Source organism: Muntiacus reevesi, chromosome 8 (assembly GCF_963930625.1).
Source record: "Muntiacus reevesi chromosome 8, mMunRee1.1, whole genome shotgun sequence".
In the NCBI taxonomy this organism is placed as follows: domain Eukaryota; kingdom Metazoa; phylum Chordata; class Mammalia; order Artiodactyla; family Cervidae; genus Muntiacus; species Muntiacus reevesi.
The window spans coordinates 85,016,749-85,041,122 of record NC_089256.1 but is presented as its reverse complement, the minus strand read 5'-3'; the positions used below and the strand labels follow the sequence as shown (position 1 = coordinate 85,041,122).

Sequence of the window (24,374 nt, the reverse complement as noted above, 5' to 3'; positions counted from 1 at the left end):
AATGTAATCATTCTTCTAATATGGATGAATGACATTGAGATTAAAGAATAGAAAAAAATCTATACCCACCTCTCAGTCTCTTTTTTTGGTCATCAGCAAGATACATAATTAGATATATGTCCTTTTCTTTTTTTCCTACTTCTTTATGCCTTATGTAGGTACTTAAGCTGGACAAAAATGTAGAATAGAAATGACTGTAGGTACCTTAGAGTAGTAGGTCTCATACTTTTTAGATTTAAGAACCCTTTACCTGCTTAAAAATTATAGAGAACCCCACAGACTTTTATCTACATGGGCTATATCTAGAAATATTGCCTTTCTACTAGTTAAAAAAAAATTTGAAGTATTTATTTAATTAGTCCACATAAGAATAACAGTAATAAATCCATTGCTTGGGAACATAAATAACATATTTGATGTGAAAGGTAGCTATATTTTCCAAAACAAAAGTGAAAAAAATGGCATTATTTTTCCTTTTTGCAAATCTCTACTGTCTGGCTTAATAGAAGACAACTGGATTCTTGTATCTGCTTTCACATTCAGTCTATTGTGATGACTTTTTGAATGAAGTATATGAAGAAAATCCGGATATCACACAGATACACTGTTGGAAAGAATAGTATTTTAATAGCCTTTTCAGATAATTATTTCCTTAATACTGTGCCTTAACTTGACAGGTAGTAGTTTCTTAAGCATTTGTTGCAATGTGGTATTTGAAACTATGTCAATGATCTTTTCATGCTGTTACATTAAAATCTATTGGTTTGTCTCCTACCGTGAATGGATATTTTACTCATAACATGAGTCTGTGACATCGTACATTGGCTTATTGGAAAATACTGGTTCAGTGAGTTATGTGTAGCTTCTAAATATAGATAAACTTTTCATTATATAATTTTAAAATTCCAATTTGTTAATATCACCATTGACCTCATCAAAGAAATCATTAAGTGCTGAGAAGCTGTCAGTCTCGTGGTGACAAATACAAGTTATCCATCATTTTGATTTTTGCTTGAGAGCTCAAATTTTTGTGTGTATTATATTTTATTTTTAATCTACTTTTTAATTGGAGGCAATTACTTTACAGGGTTGTGTTGGTTTCTGCCATACAACAATGCATTATCAATCATAACTGCATATGTCGCCTCCCTTGCCTCCCCTATCCCACCCTTCTAGGTCGTCACCGAGTACCAGACTGGGCTCCCTGTGTATACAGGAACTTACCACGAGCTGCTTTACACACGATAGTGTGTGAGTGTCAGCACCACTTTCTCAGTGGGTCTCATCCTTTCCTTCCTCGGCTGTGTCCACAAGTTTGTTCTCTACATCTGCCTCTCCATTCCTTCCCTACAAATAGGTTCATCAGCAACATTTTTCTAGATTCCATATATATTCCTTAACTGAGAGCTCAGATTTTATCATTGGCAGCAAATTGTCAGTTTCCTTAAAGGACAGACTCCTTTAATTCATTCTTGAGAAAAAGTCAAATGCCCGAGTCTGAATAATCACAGTTAGTTCTTTTAAATAGTGTTTCACAATAAAAGCAGCTAGTTCAACTTGTTATTCAGCTGCACAAACGTTTCCTCAAGATAACCCGTTGTTCTTCAGTTTCTGTGTTTCCTATTTCATCACACAGAATATTAAGATGTGTTCTCAAGGGTTGAAATTTATAGAATTAATGATGATTTTACTGCTTTATCAAGGACATACCTAAGTGAAACTGCCTTTCTTTAAAAACAAAATAAAACAAAACTATATATTGCAGTGAAGAATTCAATGACTGTTAGTACAATTTGGTCCCATTACCTTGATTCCTGTTAAAGCACCAGCAGTTTTGCCTACCTCTGCTGCTACATCATCAGCATAAAAGTCAACACAGTAAAAAAGGTAAATCAAGTTTTAGTATTGTAATAAAATTAGTTTTGGCTGGTTGGATCCCTTCAGGTCTTAGAAATACCCCAGGGAACCCATTGGGAACTACTATTAAACTAGAATGTAAACTCCTTGAAGGCAAGGATTTTTCTCTCTTGTTCATTGATGTATTCCTTATACCTTGGCATGCTATCACTCTGGGACTTTTTAACCTATCTCAAGCATTAGATCACTTGCTTTCTGAATCTGGGTCATCTTTATTTACTCTCTTTATCTGTTGGAGCACATCCTTGAGTACCTTCCTAAAAAAGGATGAGCTTGAGGTATAATTGGAGCCCTTGCATATCTGAAAATGTCTTTATTCTGATCTCATATTAGATCTATGATTCAGCTGAATATACATTCTAGTTTGAAAATGATTTTCACTTAGAATTCTGAAGGCTCGTCTCCATTGTTTGCTGTGCTGCTGCTGAGAAGCCTTGTGCCTTTTACCATTTTTTTACCTTTAGAAGTTTCTAGGTTCTTCTTTGCATTCCTTGTTTCTGAAGTTTTATGAGGTATATCAGGTATAGATCTTTTCAAATTCATTGTCCCAGGGATTTAGAGCCATTCATGTCTTTCAATTCTGTAAATTTTTAAAATTATTCTTTGGATACTTTTCTTTTTCTGTTTTCTATGTTCTGTTTCTTTCTGGAATATATATCAATTGGATATTGGACTTCCTGGATTGATCCTCTTTTGCCTCCTATTTTTTTATCTTTTTCTTTCTACTTTTCATGAGCCCTTTGATAGTATCCTCTGACCCTGTTGTGTTACTTACAACTTATTGTTTGTTTAAATTTCAAGATTTCTCTCCTATTCTATGGCTATTCCTCCTATGCTTGTTTGGTGGATCATCTTCTCATATATTCTGAAGATAGTGGTTTTCTTTTGAAGTTTTCTTGCATGTTCCTGGCTTACAATGAGTTGCTTGTTTTTCTGCTTGGCTTCTGTCTCTTATGATGAAGAGTTTCATCACGTGATTTGTTTTCTTTTGTTGTATAATTACTAAAAAGTTACCAGAAGAAGTGTTTGTAGAAAAAAGTTTACTGTGGGGAATTTCAGTGGTTCAGACTCCATACTCTTAATGCTGAGGGCCCAGGTTCGGTGCCTGTTGAGGGAACTAAGATCCCACAAGCCGTGTGGCATGGCCAAAGCAAAAAGAAGTATTAAAAAAAAAAGTTTGCTGTGTTTAAGATTTGGGCTTGTTAACTGGTGGACTTGGTTTTAATGTAGCTTCTTCCAGGTACTGTTTAGTTTTTGGGGAAAAGAATACTCTGAATTCTTGGAGCCAAGTACACACAGAGTGACAGTATTCACTGTTAGATTGTAGACTCTCACTTAATCCCTGTAACTTTTAGTTGAGCATTTCTCTGCCCTCTTTTTCCTGTATCCCTGGACCTGGTGCTTCACTAGTTCATCATCTTTCTAAAGTACACCACCTCTCCTGGGAATGGGGAGTAACAGCCCCTCTCTGGTTGGATGGCATAGGGGACCTGGGGAGTTACTTCTTTTACAGAATTTCAACCAGTACCTTTGTCTTTTCAGTTTTGCGCCTCATCGTGCCTGCTGTGGTATCTGGTGTCTCAGATTCCTGATCCTTTCTGATTTTTGCTACGTGAATTGGCTTTTCTTCAGTTGGAAATCTCTGCAGTTGCTTGATGTTCAGCATTCTTAGTTCTAAATCCTGCATCTGTTTTTCATTTGCTAAAAATTTGTTGACATATCTTGTCTACTGTTCCTGTAGTTTCTCTTCTGGTCTTCTTTATCCTCTTTATACTTCTTTATCCTTTACCATAATGTTAGTATTCTTTAAACCAGGTAATAAATAAAAACCCATCTTAATTTGGTTATTTGCAAGTAGAGAAAATTCTTAACTGTTTAAAGGTTGAAAAAGAAAGGAAGAAAAAGGAAATTAGAATGCTTAGATGATCAATATTATCAATTATACAAATTCCTTAATGAAAATAGACATACATACATATATACATATACAGAGACATGTGGTTATATATGATATATAACTAAGTCACTAAGTCGTGTCTGACTCTTTGTGACCCCATAAACTACTGCATGCCAGGCTTCCCTGACTTCACTGTCTCTTAGAGTTTGCTCAGACTCATGTCCATTGAGTCAATGATGCCAGCCAACTGTCTCATCCTCTGTTACCTCCTTCTCCTCTTACCCTCAATCTTTCCCAGCATCAGGGGCTTTTCCAATGTATCAAGTGGCCAAAATATTGGAGTTTCAGCTTCAGCATCATTCTTTCCAATGAATATTCAGGGTTGATTTCCTTTAGGATTGACTGGTTTGATCTCCTTGCAATCCAAGGGACTCTCAAGAATCTTCTGCATCTCCATGTTTCAAAAACATTGATCCTTTGGCACTGGCGCTTAGGCTTCTTTATGGTTCGGCTCTCATGTCTGTACATGACTATGGGAAAAACCATAGCTTTCACTGTATGGACCTTTGTTGGCAAAGTGATGTCTCTACTTTGTAATAAGCTGTCTAGGATTGTCATAGCTTTTCTTCCAAGGAGCAAGCGTCTTTTAATTTCATGGGTACAGTCACTGTCCGCAGTGATTTTGGAGCCCAAGAAAAAACCTGTCACTGTTTGCATTTTTTCCCTATCTGTTTGCCATAAAGTGATGGGACTGGATGCCATGATCTTTGTTTTTTCAATGTTGAGCTTTAAGCCAGCTTTTTTCACTCCCCTCTTTTACCCTCATCAAGCGGGGCTTTAATTTATTATATACACACATTTAAATATATATGTATGTACATATATACTGTATGTATATGTAAGATTTCATAATTGTAGTATTTTGAGAGCTGGAGAGGATCATGGGGATCTTACATGAAGTGCAGTTTTATTTTCGGTGAGGAAACTGGCTTAGATATGCCAGTGATTTACTGAGCTTTTCAAAACCAAGTTTTTCCAGTGTTTAGTTTAACTGTGAAATGTTAGAAAGTGAACAACTTTGAGGTTCAGAACTATATTTAAAGTCTAATTCTGGCTCCAGGTAAATAGCTTTAAGTTTTGAATTGTGACTTTCACAATTCAAATTTTTGAACAGTGACTTTCAACTAAAATTGCATTAGAGTCAAGGAAGGGATGGCTCACTTGGTTCTGAAAACAAAGCTGTGATTTAATGTATCGCTTTCTTTAGAGTAATGATATTTAACTTAATTTAAGTAAATATTAAAATGAAGTGTGAGATTTTTGTTTATCTGATTCATTGATTATTTATCCTACCTATTAGGAAAGATGGATCTTGCTTTTATTTGGCATCCAAAGATAGCTACTATTTTAGTAAAAAAAAGATTCCATATGAGAATCTAAATTTAAAGTAAGACAAGTAGGCTTCTTATAAGTTATTGTCTAAATATAAAAACCTTGTATTCTATATGTTTTTTCTTTTGTATAATATATATGCAAATATACCATAGCCATATAGAATATAGTTAAAAAAGAGAAAAAAATACCCAGTTTCCTTACTTAAATCTTTATCAATTGTCTTCATTTTTGCTCTCACTCATATGCATATATTTTCTTACATAGTAGTCTCTGCACATGCAGTTTTAATTTTATTTGTTTATTGGCTGTGCTGGGTCTTTGTTTCCGCAGCTTTTCCCTACTTGCAGTGGATGGTCTTCTTATTGCGGTGACTTCTCTTGTTCCAGAGCACAGACTCCAGCGTGCTCGGGCTTTATGGGCTCAGCAGCTGTGACTCCCCGGCTCTAGAGCACAGACTCAGGAGTTGTGGGGCACGGGCTTAGTTGCTCCGGGGCGTGTGGGATCTTCTTGGGTCAGGGGTCAAACCCATATCTCTTGCATTGGTAGATGGATTCATTACCATTCAGCCACCAAGCAAGCCCTCTGTACGTACAGTTTAGATAATGCTACCATTGTAGCATTATGATGAATATCTTCATGAATATATCTTTTAAGAAAAACTTTGCAGATATATGCCTAGAAATAAGATTGCTTTGTCAAAAAAGCCTCAACATTTTTAAGACTCCTTATATAAATTGCATAATTGCTTTCTGGAAGGATTTTATCACCACTTTTATAGGTACTAGCAATGTGAACAGTTAGACTTCATTTTTGCTGTTTTAGTTAACAATACTTCATCAACTTTGGTACATTAGTTAACATTTCCTTTCTCATATTTTATGAGTTACATGATAATGGTATATTGTTTCAGTTTGTACTTTGTTGATGATTAATGAGGTCTTATCCATTTAAAATTTTAGAATTTTCAGTTAGAAAAATTTAAAAGATAGTAAAATACCTTTTATCTTTTGGGAATGTGAGAATATAAGATTAGATAGTTGATCCCTAAACCAAGTATCATGTAATTAATGATAAATGCAACTTGAACTATAATAAAATTGTTATAATGAACTGTCCTCAGGGTTGACAGTTTCAGGAGACATTTTAAAAAATTTAGGATGAGTTTACTTTATTCATAAATTGTGAAAACAGTAAACTGATAGTGCTAGAAGACTGTACTAGAGCTGTTTCTCATGTCTTGTTAAGATTGGTACATTTAAAATTTTACTTTACCAAGACATTTAAAATTTTTACAGATACAAAAAAATTATTAAATTTCATCCATTGTTCCATTATGTTAGAAATAATTTTCTTTGAATTTAAACCTGTAGAAATGGGACGCCGGTCATCAGATACTGAAGAAGAAAGCAGAAGTAAGAGAAAAAAGAAACACCGTAGACGATCTTCTTCTAGTAGTTCTTCAGATAGTAGAACGTACAGCCGAAAGAAAGGTGGAAGGAGATCAAGGTCAAAGTCAAGATCTTGGTCCAGAGATCTTCAGCCTCGCTCACATTCTTATGATAGAAGGTGATTTTCATAATTTTTACTTATGTAGTAGCAAGAGTGACATTCTTTAGAGTTCATATGGTTTTTGTACTTTGAAGTTTTATGGGTAAAACATTTTTCTTTTCGTAGTTATATATTTATGAGGTTTAAGTCTCAACCCAAAGACTTTGCTTTGTTTTCCTCCAGACCTAGCCCACGGGTGTTTATCCTTTGTCTGTTCTTTGTAGATAAGCCTATAAACCAGTATAGTTTTCATAACATAGTATCTGGTAACATTTTGAAGGCAAGTAATATTTGATTATGTTCTTTTTCAGACGCAGACATCGATCAAGCAGTAGCTCTTCTTATGGCTCTAGAAGAAAACGAAGTCGAAGTCGTTCAAGGGGTCGAGGGAAATCATACAGAGTTCAGAGGTCTAGGTCAAAAAGCCGAACAAGAAGGTATGCCATATCAACTATTTACTGCTTTGTAACAAAATTTAGTGACTTGAAGCAATAATCATTTGTTTTTTCCACCATTTTACAGTTTTGACTCAGCTTACCTGGCAGTTCGTTAGTTTCACCTAGGGTCTCGCCTGTGGTTGTAGTTTTCTGATAGCTTGATTGAAACTGGATGGTGGAGCATGGCTTCATTCATGTATCTGGCATTTGGTGTTGGCTGTTGGCTCAGCAGTGGGGGGTCGGGTGAGCGATGGGTGCCTTAGTTTCCCTGTGGCTTTTCGTCCTTTGATAGGAATGGCTGGGCTTTTGCACATGATAGAGGAAGTGTTTCAAGAACGTAAGAACAGAAGCTGCAAAATCTCTTAAGGTTTAGCCTTAGAAATAACACAGTGTATTTTGAAGTGATGGTGTCCCTGCTGAATTCATGTTGAAGTTTCAACCCCCTGTGTAACTGTGTTTGGAGATAGGGTCTTTATGGAGGTAATTAAAGTTAAGGTCATAAAGGTGGGTGGGGCGCTAATCCAACAGGGCTGGTGGCCTTATTAGAAGAGAGAGAGATCTTTCTCTCTTTGAGCATACACTCAGAGGAAAGGCCATGTGAGACACTGAAAAACTGGCCATCTACAAACCAGGAGGGGAGCCCTTATCAGGAACCAGATCAGCTGGCATATTGATCTTTGACTTTACGGCCTTTGTGAGATATATTTCTGTTGTTTAAGCTTCTGGTATATGGTATTTTGTTATAGCAGCCTGGGCAGACTAATTAGTACCTGATGTCATTCCACTTGCATTTTCTGGCTGTGCTCAAGAGCCAGTAATACACAGTGTAGTCTATCTGGAAAGAGTTGTATGTTTTGGGTAATGCTGGAAGATATGGTTGAATAGGATGGGGACCATGGTAAGGAGGGGCCACCGTTTTTGAGAAGAAGAGTGTTAGGACAAAAACAGTACTTTTAAGAAAAACAGTTTCTTTTGCGTAGTTTTTCATCCTGTTAGGCTCTAGTGGCGGTATGTTAATTAGCAGCGTGATTTTGTTATCTAGGCATAAAATTCTATAAATCTCTCTGAATCTGAAGTTGGATAATAACAGTCAAGTCCAAATGTTTAGCTTTTCTGGCCTTGTATTATTTGCCCCTAGCCTCCTCTCCTTTGTACACACTCAACATGAAAGGAAGCCACTTTGTGTTACATGCCTTTTGTTCTCCATCCATGCCTCTGAGTTGCTCGGTTTATTTATTTGAGCTTGCTCTTTCTTCCAGTTTCTTATATTGTCTCCACTTAAAGAAGTTTTCCTACCCTTTAGTGTTCAGTGCTGTTTAATCTCTAATTCTCTTCCTTAAATCATTTCTTAATTTTTACCTTTTCACTCCCAAGTCACATTTAATCCATCCTTTCTCATCCACCATCACATTTGACTGCTGATTTGGTTGTAAAAGTTGCATTATGAATATCATGTTGTTATTCTCGTATATCATAAACTCTTGCAGGGGAATCTCTTGGTACCAAACATTGCTTTTAGAAACTGATTATCAGAAAACAACTTCAACTGAAATTTCCTTATCAGGGAGAACAGAAATAATAATCCATGCTTCTGTATGGTCTTTTTTAGTTCGTAGAGCTTTTTCACATACACCTTATAAGTTAAACACAGTTTGATTTGGAAAACACAAGCCACGGGATTACAAGCATCGGGCTTTTAACTTGGGGAGTTAAAGCTTATATAACTTTTGGAAGGGCTCAGGGAACTAGGGAAGCTATTACTGATTCTTTTAGCCTGAAGTATGGAAGCTGCTTATTTTCTTAGAAGTCCCTGGAAATTTTAAGAACTCTAGCTTTGTAGCACCAAAGTGTGTAGTTCTCAAGAAACTACTTACCTGCAGGCTGCTTCTCAAGTATCTACCTGCAGCTGCGTCCAGATGGGAATCTGGAGAGGTTAATTTATTCTATTTTACAGTGCAAGGAAGGTCTGAAAAGAAATGGCAGTAATGTCTAGTTAGCAACAAACTCTCTAGCACACCTTCATTTTACTACTTGTTTTGAGTTTTGTAACCCTGTCAGGCTTTCATGCAGGTTTATACCTTCATTTTGTATGTGAGGAAACAAGTTCAGAGGTTTATTCAAAATAGCAATTTCTCAGTCTCTTATATCTCTTGTAATGACACTTACTTCGGCATATAACTGCAATAACTAAATAGTCTGGAGACTTTGAAAAGCACTATGTTTTGAGAAAATACTTCTATCCATGTTTGATACGTGACATAATTTTGGAAAATGTATTTTAGGACTTTGTTCTTCAAAAGGTTTAAACCATATGAGTTTCTAGGTTAATCTTAATTTAACAAGAAAATTAGGCAACTCATTCCTTGAACAGTTTAGTTAATTAAGGCTTTAATTTAAATAAAGAAGATGTAGGTACATTTGTTCCTAGTATCTTTAGGAGATTGATTCCAGGACCTCCTGCCGATTCCAAAGTCTAAAGATGCTCTGGTCCCATAGTTGGCCTTCCCGCTCCACAGCTCTGCATCTACATATCCGGCCAGCTGCAGTTTATGCAGTACTGTAGTATTTACTGAAAAAAGATCTACAGTTCAAAAAAATCCTCATAGTTCAAACCCACACTGTTCAAGGCTCAACTGTAGTGAGTTTTTCAAAGAAAAAGTATAGTACTATGTGATTCTAAATTTTAAGATATGTTGTTAATGATTTCTGTGCTTTTTAATAAAAGAGTGATATCAGTCATGGGAAGTCAAATACTTTCACAAAAGTTTGTTGTTACATGTCTAAAAAGTAATTGAAAGACGAAGCATGTTTTGAGGGATGGCAGGAAAAGAGAAGTCAAATATTTAAAGTTTGCTGCAAGTTTCCATGGATAAGTTATAGAGTAATTTGATGATTTTGCTTTTTAGTGCAATTTTTATGTTCTTCTCGAAGTACTCAAGTTGTGGCATGTATCATACCACTTCCTTTTACAGCAGTGAGAAACCTGCTGTTATTCACAGTATATTTACTTATTTCCTCAGTTTTAGAATACACAGAATGTAGTTACAGGACTGCTTATATGTACATTATAAAAAACAAACTTATCTCAGAGTAGAATTGCTGAATTTTTTTGAGTTGCCTATATCAATTTACATTCCCACCAACAGTGCACAAGAGCTCCCTTTTCTCCACATCCTTGGCAACATGTTATTTGTTTTCTTTTTGATAAAAGCCATTCTGACAGGTGTGAGGGGCTATCTCATAGTGGTTTTGATTTGCATTTTCCTCATGATTAGTGATGTTGAGCATCTTTTCACGTTTCTATTGGTCATCTGTATGTCTTTGAAAAAATGTCTGTTCAGGTCCTGTGCCCATTTTGTAGTCTAGTTGTTTGTTTTTTTGATGTTTAGTTGTATGAGTTCATTGTATATTTTGGATATTAACCAGTTATCAGATATATCATTCGCAAATATCTTCTGCAATTCAGCAGGCTGCCTTTTTGTTTTGTTGATAGTTTCCTTCGTTGTGCGAAAGTTTTTTAGTTTTATGTAGTCCTATTTGTTTATTTTTGCTTTTGTTTCCTTTGCTCAAAGGGACTTGTCCAAAAAATATTGCTAGGACCAAAAGTATGTCAAAAAAGCATACTGCTTCTTCTTCTAGAAGTCTTATGGTTTCAAATCTTACATTTAAATCTTTAATCCATTTTGAGTGTATGTTTGTGTATGGTATGAAAAAATAGTCCAGTTTGATTATTTTGCATGTAATTGTCCAGTTTTTCTAGCACCACCTATTGAAGACCTTGTCTTTTCCTTAGTGTGTGTTCTTATCTTTGTTGTTATAAATTAATTGCCCATGTAAGTGTGGTTTCATTTCTGGGCTATCTATTTTCCATTATTCTATGTATCTGTTTTTATGCCAAAACTATATTGTTTTGATGACTATAGCTTTGCAATATAGATTGAAATCTGGAAGCACAATTCCTCCAACTTTTTCTTTTTTTCTCAAGATTGTTTGGCTATTGAGGGTTTTTTTGTGTTTCCATAACAAATTTTTTAGATTGTTCTACTCCTGTGAGAATACCATTGGAATTTTGATAGAAATTGCATTGAATCTATATATTATTTTGGGTAGTATGGATTATGTTAATTTTATACCCTGCTACCTTACTCAATTCTTTTATTGTCTGAATTAGTTTTAGCATTGATTCTCTAGGGTTTGTTACGTACAATTGTCTGCAAATAGATATAGTTTTGCTTCCTTTCCAATTTTTATTCCGTTTGCTTTCTCTCATCTAATTACATTGGGTTTTACTTCCAGTAAAATATTGAATACCAGAGGAGATGATACACATCCTTATCTTTTTCCTGATTTTAGTGTAAATGCACCTGTGCCCAGTCGCTAAGTCATGTCAGACTTTTTGTGACCTCAGGGACTGTAGTCTGCCAGGTTTCCCTCTACATGGGATTTTCCAGGCAAAAATGCTGGAGTGGGATGCCATTTCCATCTCCAGAATGCAGCATTCTGGAGATGGAAATGGCAACCCACTCCAGTATTCTTGCCTGGAGAAACCCATGGGGATTTATTTATATGATAATATGAATATGCATATATGATAATATATATATATATAATATCATGTTAAGAGAGGATCTGTAACTTTGTTTTTATTTTTTCCAGGAATGGGTATTGAATTTTATTGAAGGCTTTTTCATCATCAGTGAATAGAATCAAATTTTTTTTCCCCCCTTAGATCTTAAGGAACTGATCTTGCTTTTCTGGATTAAATCTTAGTTGTTCCTGGTGTAGTATTTTCTTAATGTGTTCACTGATTTTTAAGGTGAGTACTTTTACAATTATAGTCATATGTGATGCTGGTCTTTTCTTTTTTTTGTACTGTGTTTCTCAGTTATTACTTATCATTATTCTTGCTTCATAAAAAGAATTGGGAAGGTTTTCTGGTATTCAGAGTTGTAGATTTGTGAAACCATCTGGGCCTGGTGCTTTTTTATTTTTTGATAACTTTATTTCTTCAACAGAAATTGGTCATTTTAAACTTTGTATTTCTTACAGGCTTAATTTTGGTAAACTATATTTTTCTGGTGTATTAACTATTTCACCTGTATTTTGAAATTTATTTGTCTAGAAATCTGCAAAGTAGTTTCTTATGATTTAAGTTTTTTCCTTCTGTTTCAATGCTTATTTTCCTCTTGTCACTTATTATTTTTTTTTATTTATGCTTTCTCCTTTATTTCATTAAGTTAGTTAGTTGACTGTCTATTTTGTTAATTAAAAAACAAACACTTTAACTGATTATTTAGATCTTTTCCTCCATTTCCTATCTTATTAATTCCTGCTTTTATTCTTATTTTCTGCTTTGTGCTTTCTTTGGTTTAGTTGGTTATTCCTTTTCAAGTCTTTGAACTGCTAATTATTTATATTTGTGCCTCATTTCTGTTGATAAAAGTGTTTAAGTGTTTAAATGTTAAATGAATTTTCTTTTAATCAGTGCTTCAAATATATCTCATAGATTCCTTCCAGCATGTTTTTATGAAAAATTTCAAGCACTGAGCACAATTGAATTTTACAGTGAAGACCCATATATCTACCACCTTGATTGCCATTTTTTTTACTTTACAACTTATTCGTTTATCTATTTCTCTCTCTCTTCGTTAATTTATCCTAATTTTTTGTAATGTATTACCAGTTGCAGACATTAGTAGGCTTTCCCCTTAAATCTTTAGCATGCTTATTAGTAAGTAGAGTTTAGTATTTCTTTATAAATTTTTCCTTTTGAAAACAAAAACTAATTGCTCTTTGAGGCAAAATTTATATACATTGAAATGCACAAATTCTAAGCATATACTTGCTAAGTTCTGATGCATTCATTACCTGTCAAGATACATTACTGTTACCCAGAAAATTCCCTCATTTGTTGTTCAGTCACTGAGTCGTGTCCAGCTCTTTGTGACTTATGGACTGCAGCATGCCAGGCTTCCCTGTTCTTTACCATCTGCCTGGAGCTTGCTCAAACTTTCATCCATTGAGTCGGTGATGCCATCCAGCCATCTCATCCTCTGTCATCCCCTTCTCCTCCTGTCTTCCATCTTTCCCAGCATCAGAGTCTTTTCTAATGTGTGGGCTCTCCGAATCAGGTGGCCAAAGTATTGGAGTTTCAACTTCAACATCAGCCCTTCCAATGAATATTCAGGGTTGATTTCCCTTAGGATTGACTGGTTTGATGTCCTTGCAGTCCACGAGACTCTCAAGAGTCCTCTCCAGTACCATAGTTTGAAAGCATCAGGTGTTTCAGTGCTAAGCCTTCCCTCATAGTTGTTGCCAATTAATTCCTGCTTGCATTCTGCTTAGAGGTAACCACTGTTTTCACTTTTTTCTGCTATAGATTAGTTTTTATGAATGTTAAAAATTTCTATTCAGCATACTTCTGAGATTGACTCATGTTGTTGTGTATATCAGTAGTTCAGTTCAGTTCAGTTGCTCAGTCGTGTCCGACTCTTTGTGATCCCATGAACCACAGCACGCCAGGCCTCCCTGTCCATCACCAACTCCCAGAGTCCATCCAAACCCATGTCCATTGAGTCGGTGATGCCATTCAACCATCTCATCCTCTGTTGTCCTCTTCTCCTGTCCTCAATCTTTCCCAGCATCAGAGTCTTTTCAAATGAGTCAGCTCTTCGCATCAGGTGGCCAAAGTATTGGAGTTTCAGCTTCAACATCAGTCCTACCAATGAACGCCCAGGACTGATTTCCCTCAGGATGGACTGGTTGGATCTCCTTGCAGTTCAAGGAACTCTCAAAAGTCTTTTTCAACACCACAGTTCAAAACCATCAATTCTTCAGCACTCAACTTTCTTAGTAGTCCAACTCTCACATCCATACATGACTACTGGAAAAACCATAGCTTTCACTTGATGGACCTTTATTGGCAAAGTAATGTCTCTGCTTTTTAGTATGCTGTCTAGGTTGGTCATAACTTTCCTTCCTAGGAGTAACCATCTTTTAATTTCATGGCTGCAATCACCATCTGCAGTGATTCTGGAGTCCAGAAAAATTAAGTCAGCCATTGTTTCCACTGTTTCCCCATCTATTTGCCATGAAGTGATGGGACCGAATGCCATGATCTTAGTTTTCTGAATGTTGAGCTTTAAGCCAACTTTTTCACTCTCCTCTTTCACTTTCATCAAGAGGCTCTTTAGTTCTTCACGTTCTGCCATAAGGGTGGTGTCATCTGCGTATCTGAGGTTAATGATATTTCTCCTGGCAATCTTGATTCCAGGTCATGCTTCTTTCAGCCCAGTGTTTCTCATGATGTACTCTGCATATAAGTTATATAACAGGGTGGCAATATACAGCCTTGACATACTCTGCTATTTGGAACCAGTCTGTTGTTCCATGTCCTGTTCTAACTGTTGCTTCCTGACCTGCATACAGGTTTCTCAAGAGGCAGGTCAGGTGTTATTGTTGAATGTGAAAGTGAAAGTTGCTCAGTCAGTGTCCGACTCTTTGCAACCCCACATGGACTATACAGTCTACGGAATTCTCCAGGTCAGAATACTGGAGTGGGCAGCCTTTCTTTTCTGCAGGGGACCTTCCCAACCCAGGGATGGAATCTAGGTCTCCCTCATTGCAGGCAGAGTCTTTACAAGCTGAGCCACATAGGAAGCCCAAGAATACTGGAGTGGGTAGCCTATCCCTTCTCCAGCAGATCTTCCTGACCCAGGAATCGAACTGGGGTCTCCTGCATTGCAGGCAGATTCTTTACCAAGTGAGCTATCAGGAAAGATTTTATTGTTGAATAGTATTCTATTATATGCATTTATCACATTTTTCTAGATTTTTATGTAGATGTAATGATATAGAGATATTTTGCAAGTGGCTTCGTACAGTAAGCCTAATGCTTTGATTTATATATCACTATTTTGTTCTTGTTTATTGCTAAGTAGTGATCATACCACTGTTTACCTATTTTCTTGTTATGATCTCCTAGACTATTTATGGATTGGGGTATTATGAATAAAGCTACCATAAACATTTCTTTAACACATCTTTTTTGTGAAATTCATTTCTCATAAGTGAAAATCTAGTTGTTCAACTTCTGAGTCATAGTATAGGTACCTGTTTTAGTTTTATAAAAGAAATTAGTTTTTCCAAATGATTTTCCATGGCTGTATCATTTTATATTCCCACCAAAGATGTATATGAGTTCCAGTTACTTACCAACTCACCCATACTTCGTGTGTTAGTCTTATTAATTTTAGCCAAAGCTGTCAACTTGTGGTGCTATTTCATGGTTTTAAATTGTATTTGTAGCTTTAGCTTTTTTGTTTGTACCTATGGTACATGTTTTTTTATTGTGGTAAAAAACACATAAATGATAATTTTAAGCGTATTTTCAGGGCACATTTTAGTATTGTTAAGTATATGCACATTGTTGTACAAAGGATCTGTAGAACTCTTTCGTCTTTGTGACTGCGACTCTATATCTTTGGAACAACAGCTCCCAGTTTCCCCCTCCTCCCTTCTCCTGGCAGTCACCCTTCTGCTTTGTTTTCATGAATTTGATTGTACCAGACAAGTCATATAAATGGAATTATGCACTCTTTACCTTTTTTTAATTTCCTTTTTTCACTTAGCATAATTTCTGAAATCTCATCTATGTTATGACACAGGACAGAATTTCCATCTTTTTCAAGGCTGAATAATATTCTGTTCTATGTGTATACCACATTTTCTTTATCTGTCATCTTTTGATGGACATTTAGATTGTTTCCACATCTTGGATACAGTGAATAATGCTGCAATGAGGATGAGTGTGCAAATATTTCTTCAGTATCCTGCTTTCAGTTCCTTTTGGTTTTATAATCTGAAGTGGGATTGCTGGATTCCTTTGCTAGTTCTGTTTTTAATTTTTTAAAACAGTATGGGAACCTCCATACTGTTTAGCACATAAGTATTCCAACTTCTTTACATCCTTGCCAACACTTAAATTTTTTATTTTTTGATAGTGTCCATCCTAACAGGTTTAACAGGATATCATTGTTTTTGATTTGCATTTTGCTGATGATTTAGTAATGTTGAGAATCTTTTTATATGCCTATGGGCCATTCATACCTCTTCTTGGAGAAATGTTTGAGTCTTTTGACCAATTTTTAATCTGGTTGCTTGATTTTTGTTTGTTTGTTTATGAGTTGTAGAGATTTTTTTTAAAAAAATTTCTGTATATTAACCCCTTATCTGAGCTATGGTTTGCAAATGTTTTCTACTATTTGATAGATTGTCTTTTCACTGTGCTGATTGTTTCCTGTACAGAAATTTTAAGGTTTGATGTAGTCCCATTTATCTTAAATTTTTTTTTTAAGCTTGTGCTTTTGATGTCATATGTAAGCAATATTTGACCATTTCAATGTCATGATGCTTTTCCCCTTTCTTCTAGAAGGTTTGTAGCTTCAGACATCAAGCTTAGCTCTTAATCTGTTTGAGTTAATATTTATATATGGTGTAAAAAAGGATTCTACCTTCATTCTTTTGCATGTGAATATTCAGTTTTCCCAACATTTATTGAAAAGGTTGTCATTTCTTCATCGTGTAGTCTTGTTACCATTGTTGAAGACCATTTTACCATATACTCAAGAGTTTATTTTTGGGCTTTCTGTTCTGTTCCGTTGGTCTATATGTCTGTTTGCATATATTTGGTTACTGTAGCTTTATAATATATATTGAAATCAGGAAGTATGAGGCCTCTAGTCTTGTTCCTTTTCAAGACTGTTTTGGCTACTGCAGTCTTTTGAGATTCCATATTAATTTTAGAATTTTTTTTTCTGCTTCTGAAAAAAATGCCATTTGGGTTTTGATAGGAATTGTTGTGAATCTGTAGATAGCTTTGGTAGTATGGACTCCCGTGACAGTTTAACAATATTAAATCTTTGTAAGCCATGAATATGGGATGTCTAGCCCTTTATTTGTCACATTTAATTTCTTTCAGCAGTGTCTTGCAATTTAGCATGTATAAGACTTTTGCTTCCTTGGTATATTTATAAATTTTTTTTAATGGTATTGTACATGGAATTTTTTTTTATCATTTCCTTTCCAGATTGTTAATATATAGAAATGCAAATTATTTTTGACTGTTAATTCTGAATTCATTAGTTCTAATTTTTTGGGGGGGTATGTGTATGTGTATATAATCTTAAGATTTCTGCATATAAGATCATGTCATCTGTAAACAGGTATCTTTCCAGTTGGGATGCTGTTTGTTTATTTAGTTTTTTCCCGTCTAGTTGCTCTGGCTGAGAATTCCAGTACTGTGTTGAGTGAAGAGTGTGGGGATATTTGTCTTGTTCCTGAACTCAGAGGAAAAACTTTCAGTTTTTCACTGTTGAATATGATGTTGGCCCTGGGTCTTTCATATATAGCCTTTATTATTTTGGAATACTTTCCTTCTATTGCTAATTTGTTGACTTTTTATTATGAAAAGGTGTTGAGTTTTATGAAACAATGTTTTTTCTTCATCAGCTGAGATGATCATGTGGTTTTTGTTCTCTATTTCTGTTAATGTGGTTTGATTTTTCCGTATTTTGGGCTTCCCATATAACTTAGCTGGTAAAGAATCCGCCTGCAATTCAGGAGAACCTGGTTCGATTCCTGAGTCAGGAAGATCTGCCGGAGAAGGGATAGGCTACCCAGTCCAATATTCCATATTTTCCATATTTAAGATTTCTTTCATCCAAGGGATAAATCCTGTTTGCTTATGTTGTATAAGTGTTTCAGTGTGCTGCTATATTTGGTTTGATGGTGTTTTGTTGATTTTCTTTGCATCCGTGTTATTCACAGATATTCATCTGTATTTTTATTTTCTTGTGGTATCTTTGTATGGTTTCGTTATCAGGTTTATAATGCTGGCTTATAACATGAGTTTGGAAGTGTATCCTCTTCTTCAGTTGTTTTGGAACAGTTTGAGAGGAATTGACGTTAAGTGTTATTTAAATGGCTGGTAGAATTCTCCAGTGAAGCTATCTGGTCCTGGGCTTTTATTTGTTAGAAAGTTTTTAATGACTGATTCAGTATTCTCCTTGCTTGTTCAGATTCCCTCTTTCTTCATGATTTAGTCTTGTTAAATTGTATATTTCTAGGAATTTATCCATTTTTTCCTGGTGTTTAATTTGTTGGCATATAATTGTTCATCAGTTCAGTTCCGTTGCTCAGTCGTATCTGACTCTTTGTGACCCCATGGACTGCAGCACGACAGGCCTCCCTGTCCATCACCAACTGCTGGAGTTTACTCAGATTCATGTCCATTGAGTCGGTGATGCCATCCAACCATCTCATCCTCTGTCGTTCCCTTCTCCTCCTGCCCCCAATCCCTCCCAGCATCAGGGTCTTTTCTAGTGAGTCAGTTGTTTGCATCTGGTGGCCAAAGTATTGGAGTTTCAGCTTCAGCATCAGTCCTTCCAATGAATATTCAGGACTGATTTCCTTTAGGATTGACAGGTTGGATCTCCTTGCTGTCCAAGGGACTCTCAAGAGTCTTCTCCAACACCACAGTTCAAAAGCATCAATTCTTCAGTGCTCAACTTTCTTAATAGTCCAACTCTCACATCCATACATGACTACTGGAAAAATCATAGCTTTGACTAGACGGACCTTTGTTGGCAAAGTAATGTTGTTCATAGTTTTTCATAGTAGTCTTACAATCTTTTTATTTATTTTCTTTCTCTGGTTCTCTGAGATGTAAAGGTAAGTTATTGGTTTGAGACTTTTGGCCTTTTGTTTTTTTAAACATAGGTGCATGCGTACGAAGTTGCTTCAGTTGTGTCTGACTCTTTGCGACCCTATGGACTGTAGCCCACCGGGCTCCTCTGTCCATGGCTATTCTCCAGGCAAGAATTCTATAGTAGGTTGCTATGCCCTTCTCCAGGGGATCTTCCCGACCCAGGGATCGAACCTGTGTCTCATGTCCTCTGTATTGGCAAGTGGCTTCTTTACCACTAACGCCACCTGGGAAGCCTTTAACATCCCTGTTTCCTGCTATAAATTGCCCTCTTAGGACAGCTTTTGCTGCAGCCCATGAGTTTTGGTATGTTTTCATTTTCATTTGTCTCAAGATATTTTCTAATTTCCCTTGTGATTTCTTCTTTGACACATTGTTTTTTTTCCAAGAATGTGTTTGGTTTTTACATAATTATGAATTTTCAAGTTTTTCTGCTGCTGTTACTTTATTCAGGCTTCTTTTTATTATGAACAGATACTTCATATCCTTTTAGTCTTTTTAAATTTGTTAAAACTTTATCACCTAACATGCATGATCTGTCATGAAGAATGTTCCATGTACACTTGAGAAGAATGTGTATTCTATTGCTATTGAGTAGAGTGCTCTATATATGTCTGTAACGTGCATTTGGTCTAGTGTTATTCAAGTGCTCTCTTTTCTTATGTCTTATATCTGGTGGTTCTGTTATTGAAAGTGGCTTATTGAAATCTACTATTATAGTGTTACTTTCTATTTTTCACTTAAATTCTGTCACTGTTTCATATATTTAAGTATTCTATTATTAAGTATGTATGTATGTTTAGAATTATTATACCTTTCTAGTGAATTGCCCCTTTTATTATTATGTAGTGTCTTTTTTTGCCTCTTGTGACATTTTTTCACTTAAAGGAAATTTTGTCTGATATAAATAGGTCCACTCCTGCTCTCTTTTGGATACTCTTTGCATGAAATATTTTTTCTACCCATTCACTTTAAGCTGATTTTTGTCTTTACCCCTAAAGTAAGTCTGTTGTAGGCAGCATGTAGGTATGTGTAAAGTGTGTTAGTTTCTCAGTTGTATCCAACTCTTTTTGACCCCATGGACTGTAGCCTGCCAGGCTCCTCTGTCCTTGGAAATCTCCAAGCAGGAATACGTGAGTAGGTAGCCATTCATTTCTCCTGCCCAGAGACACTGATTCTTTGTTTTCCTTGATCAAGTCTGCTGTTGAACTCCTAGTGAATTTTTTCAGTGTAGTTATTGTATTCCTCAGTTCCTGCACTTCTGTTTTTTTTCCTTTTCTATAATCTCTATTTGTTGGTATTTTCATTTTATTCATTTTATTCGTTTTTCTGGTTTCACTTAGTTGGACATCTGTGTATATCACTGTCCTTCTTTAAGACAGTTATTTTGAATTCTTGTTAGGTAACTCAGATCTCCCTTTGTTTAGGATTGGTTTCTGTAGGTTTATTTTGTTACTTTGATTGGGTTGTGATTTCTCCTTTTTTCCTGTGCTTCGCAATATTTTACTGAGTTTTATATATTTGAAAGAACTGCTACATCTTCTGGTCTCCAGGGACTGGCTTTGTACAGGGGAGTACCTTTACCAGATAGCCCAGCTGCAGATTTGGGACCTCTGGAACCTTTCTCTGTAGGTTGTGCCTTCTCTAGACTTGGGCATGTAATTATCCACTTGAAGTTTGCTGACTTTTCTTTCTCTGGAGCTTTTAATCTCTTGCTTTTTGCTATGTGTCTGTAGTAATTCAGGTTCTCTGGTGCTCAAGCAACAAGCAGTCCCATTCTCCTTTGTTGTCTGTAGCCCCCAAGCATCCAAAGTACGCCAGCTTCGCATCAGCAGTCTGAATCAGGCAAGTCACATATACCTTTCATCAAGTATCTGAAAATCTGGTGCAGTGGATCCTTGCTCCAGTTTTCCCTCTCCTTCCCAAGGTGGAAATTTCGAGGTAGGCACTTCATTGTGGTTGCGCTGAGATATGTTGACCACTTTTTACTGTACTACAGTCCTCTGGTTCTCCAGCAAGCCGCTGCCCCTCCCTTGCCTTCCGCAGCCTTCAGTCATCCAAACTGTGGTGCTTTCATTAGCATTCAAAATCAGCAAAGACAGAAACCTAGCCCTTGAGTAGCCCTTTGAAACAATGGAATGCTGGACGCATGTTCCAGTTTTCTCTAGCGCCACCCTCCAAAGGAGAATCACCAGCCAGTCTGAGCTGTGTCCGCTTTGCGGAGGGAGGTTTGTGGGTAAAGTGATGACTCTTTACCCGTCTCAATGTAGCTGTTCTTAATTTTGTCTTCATTAGATATGCCACATCTTTATTGGTTTCTGGAGTCCTCATTAAAGAAATATTTTGATCTGTATATTGTTTTTATGTTGTTGTCTTTATAGGGCACACAGGGGCTGGGACTTCCTATTTTGCTACCTTGCTGACATCATTCTCAAATTTTTTGTGTGTGTAGTGTATGAAATATGGGTTCATCTTTTCCCCTGTTTGATAGTCTAGCTAGAACCATTAAAAAAAAAAGTTTCATTTTCCTATAGGTAATCTTGGTGCTTTGTCAGATACCCAGTTAATTGTATGAAGGTGATTTTGTTGGTTGGTTCAGTGGTCTGTTCGGTTTAATTGATCTATTTTTACTCCCATACCACACCGTCTTGATTACTGTAAAATGTAGTAAGTCTTGAAATTAGATATTATTTTTTTGTATTTCTATATGAATTTTATAATTTGACAGTTTCTTCACATTATCCTGTTGAGATTTTTACTGGGGGTAATCAAGTAAATAGAATAGGAGAATTGATATCATAACACTCTACAAATATATCTGTCCATTTTTGGGGACTTACTTTATTTCTTCTAACAGTGTTTTGTAGTTTAGGTGTAGCAGTCTTGCACATGTTTTATTTATTTTAAAACTTTTTGATATTACTTAAAAGGAATTATTTTAAAATTTCACTTTCAAATAATTTCCTGCCAATATATGAAATGTAATTGACTATGTGCTACATATTTTGAATATTATGTATTCTATATATACTTTGTATATTTCTTCAAATCTTATAACCTTGCTGGTTCTTGCTAGTTCTAGTAGATATATTGAGTGTGCCTTAGGATTTTCTGTGAAAGCAGTCATTGGGATGGTTTTACTTTTAAGCTCACTGCCATTTATTCAGTTTTCTTGGTTCATTGAATTGTTTAGGATTTCCAGTTCAGTGTTGAAGAAGAGTGGTGAGAATAGGCATACTTGATGTCTCCCCTATCTTAGGAGGAAAGGATTCAGTCTTTTACCTTCAAATTTGGTGTTAGCTTCAGGGTTTTTGTACTACCCTTTATAAAATTGAAGAAAAGCCTTTTATATTTCTTGTTTGCTGAGGATGTTTTTAGCAACAGTGGGTGTTGATTTCTGTCAAATGCCTTTTCTCATCTATTGGGATGATTATGGTTTATTTTCTGATATATTTTCATCTTTTTTTTTGTTTTTAATCATCTCTTGGTGTGTTTTCTAACTGTGTAATCACCTTTATGTACTGAAGATTCCACAGTCAGCTTGATTTTTTAAAAATTGCCTCACATGGAGCTAAGATAGTGTTGTGTATCACACCGTATCCAAAAGACCTTTTGAGTGTAGCTTGTGTTCAAGATGTTTACAGGTTTAGTCATGAACCATGCACTCCCAGACAAATATTTTCTGGTGTTACTGACTTTCTGAGCTCCTTACATGAATTTTTTTTTCTTTTTAATTGTCTTTTTTTTACAGTTAATTTTTATTGGAGCATAGTTGATTTACAGTGTTTTATTAGTTTCCGCTGTCCAGCAGAGCACATGAGTTCTAAGTGGACATATGTACTGCAGAGTATGGAGTAGAGTTCCCTGTACTCTACAGTAGGTTCTTATTAATTATCTGTTTTGAATATAGTAGTGAACCTTTTTCTTAATAGAGATGGATTTTGATTTTTATTCAAGAAGTCAGATCAAAGGATTTTTAATATAACATAATCATTGACTTTGATGATTTCTTAAATTGTGGATTTTCTTAGTTCATATGTGTGAACATAATGTATGTTCTCAGTAAGAACTTATAACAATAGTAATAGTTCCAGAATTCATTTACTGATGTTAGTTTTTTCTGTAGTAATTATAAATCTGTTTGTAAAATTGCTAGTATTTATCTCATTTACATAGCAGTTATTGTATATGCACTGTTTTGCTATATTTTACAAACACAAGGAATAGCATTTGAAATCAGCCATTTCATTAGCGAATAGTTTTGTTTCATTTCCTTTTTTTCTCCTTTAAACAGCATCTATGGAGAAGGGAATGGCAATCCACTCCAGTACTCTTGCCTGGAGAGTCCCATGGACAGAAGAGACTGGTGGGCTGCAGTCCACGGGGTCGCAAAGAGTCGGGCATGACTGAGCGACTAACACATACACACACACACACACACAGCATCTGTGTATGTAGATAATGACATTTTCTTCTGTCTGCAAAGCTGGGAGAGTTAGCATCAATTTGAAGAAATAAGTGAATTCTAAAATATGTTTTTTCTTTTTCATAATATGAAATGTCCTAATTGTCCCATCTGTGTGTTTCTATTCACTTCGGTGCTATATAGGTTTCTATATGCACAAAGCGTTTAGACTGGGATGGTAAGACACGCACACCCCCGTGTGCACATACACATGCCGTCACACATGCATGCACACGCTCACACGAGGAGACAGACACTGAACGAGACAGTTTAAATCTGCTAATTGTATCCTGTAAACTACAGGCTTGAGGGGCGTTAGGGAAGAGGTGATTATTGTGTATTAGGGAAAACTAGGAAAATTTTCACTAAGAATATGGTATCACATGTAGATAAACTAAGAAATATTTATTAATTGGAAAGAGTGTGTAACATTATTTCTGAAAATGCATTTATCTAATAAAATAGTGTATTGAAAGTACTTTGTAAACTATAAAGACCAGAAAAGATGTTATGGTTTTTAAAAGTTATTTTAATTATTATTTCAATATACTGTATACTACAGTATACCTGTGAATTTGCTACTCTTCTATCATATTTTATGAGTTTAAAGAGATTTAAAAATTATATTTAATTCTCATCTTCTCCAGGTCTTGATTATCTGTTTAGGGAACAAAAGGTAGCATTTCTGATGTTCTTTTTCTGGTGTCCTTTTCTGGGTATTAAGGTAAAAGATTGGAAAAAAAAATTGGCAATTTTTTTTTACCAAATAATTTACCAAAAGATTGGTAAAAAAATGGAACAATTCATGTTATTTCTTCAACTTGAATAATGTTGAAATTTAAAAAATTAAAAATTAGATTAGCCTCTTATATGAACACTTCATATAAAAGTCATCTAACAAATGATCCTTGTTCATATATATGAAATCTGAGGAGTAAGTATCTGGGAATC

The 24,374-nt window shown here is 35.6% G+C and overlaps 1 protein-coding gene across 2 annotated transcripts in view; it reads left to right on the top strand.

Annotated features, from left to right (window-relative positions):
* Positions 1–24,374, top strand: part of RSRC1 (arginine and serine rich coiled-coil 1) — a 398,933-nt gene that overhangs the window by 2,797 nt on the left and 371,762 nt on the right. For both annotated transcript variants that reach the window (XM_065943091.1, XM_065943089.1), the window contains exons 2-3: positions 6,580–6,775; positions 7,069–7,194. In XM_065943091.1, the coding sequence (XP_065799163.1) occupies positions 6,582–6,775; positions 7,069–7,194 (320 nt within the window). In that variant the 5' untranslated portion in view covers positions 6,580–6,581. The remainder of the gene's footprint in view (positions 1–6,579; positions 6,776–7,068; positions 7,195–24,374) is intronic.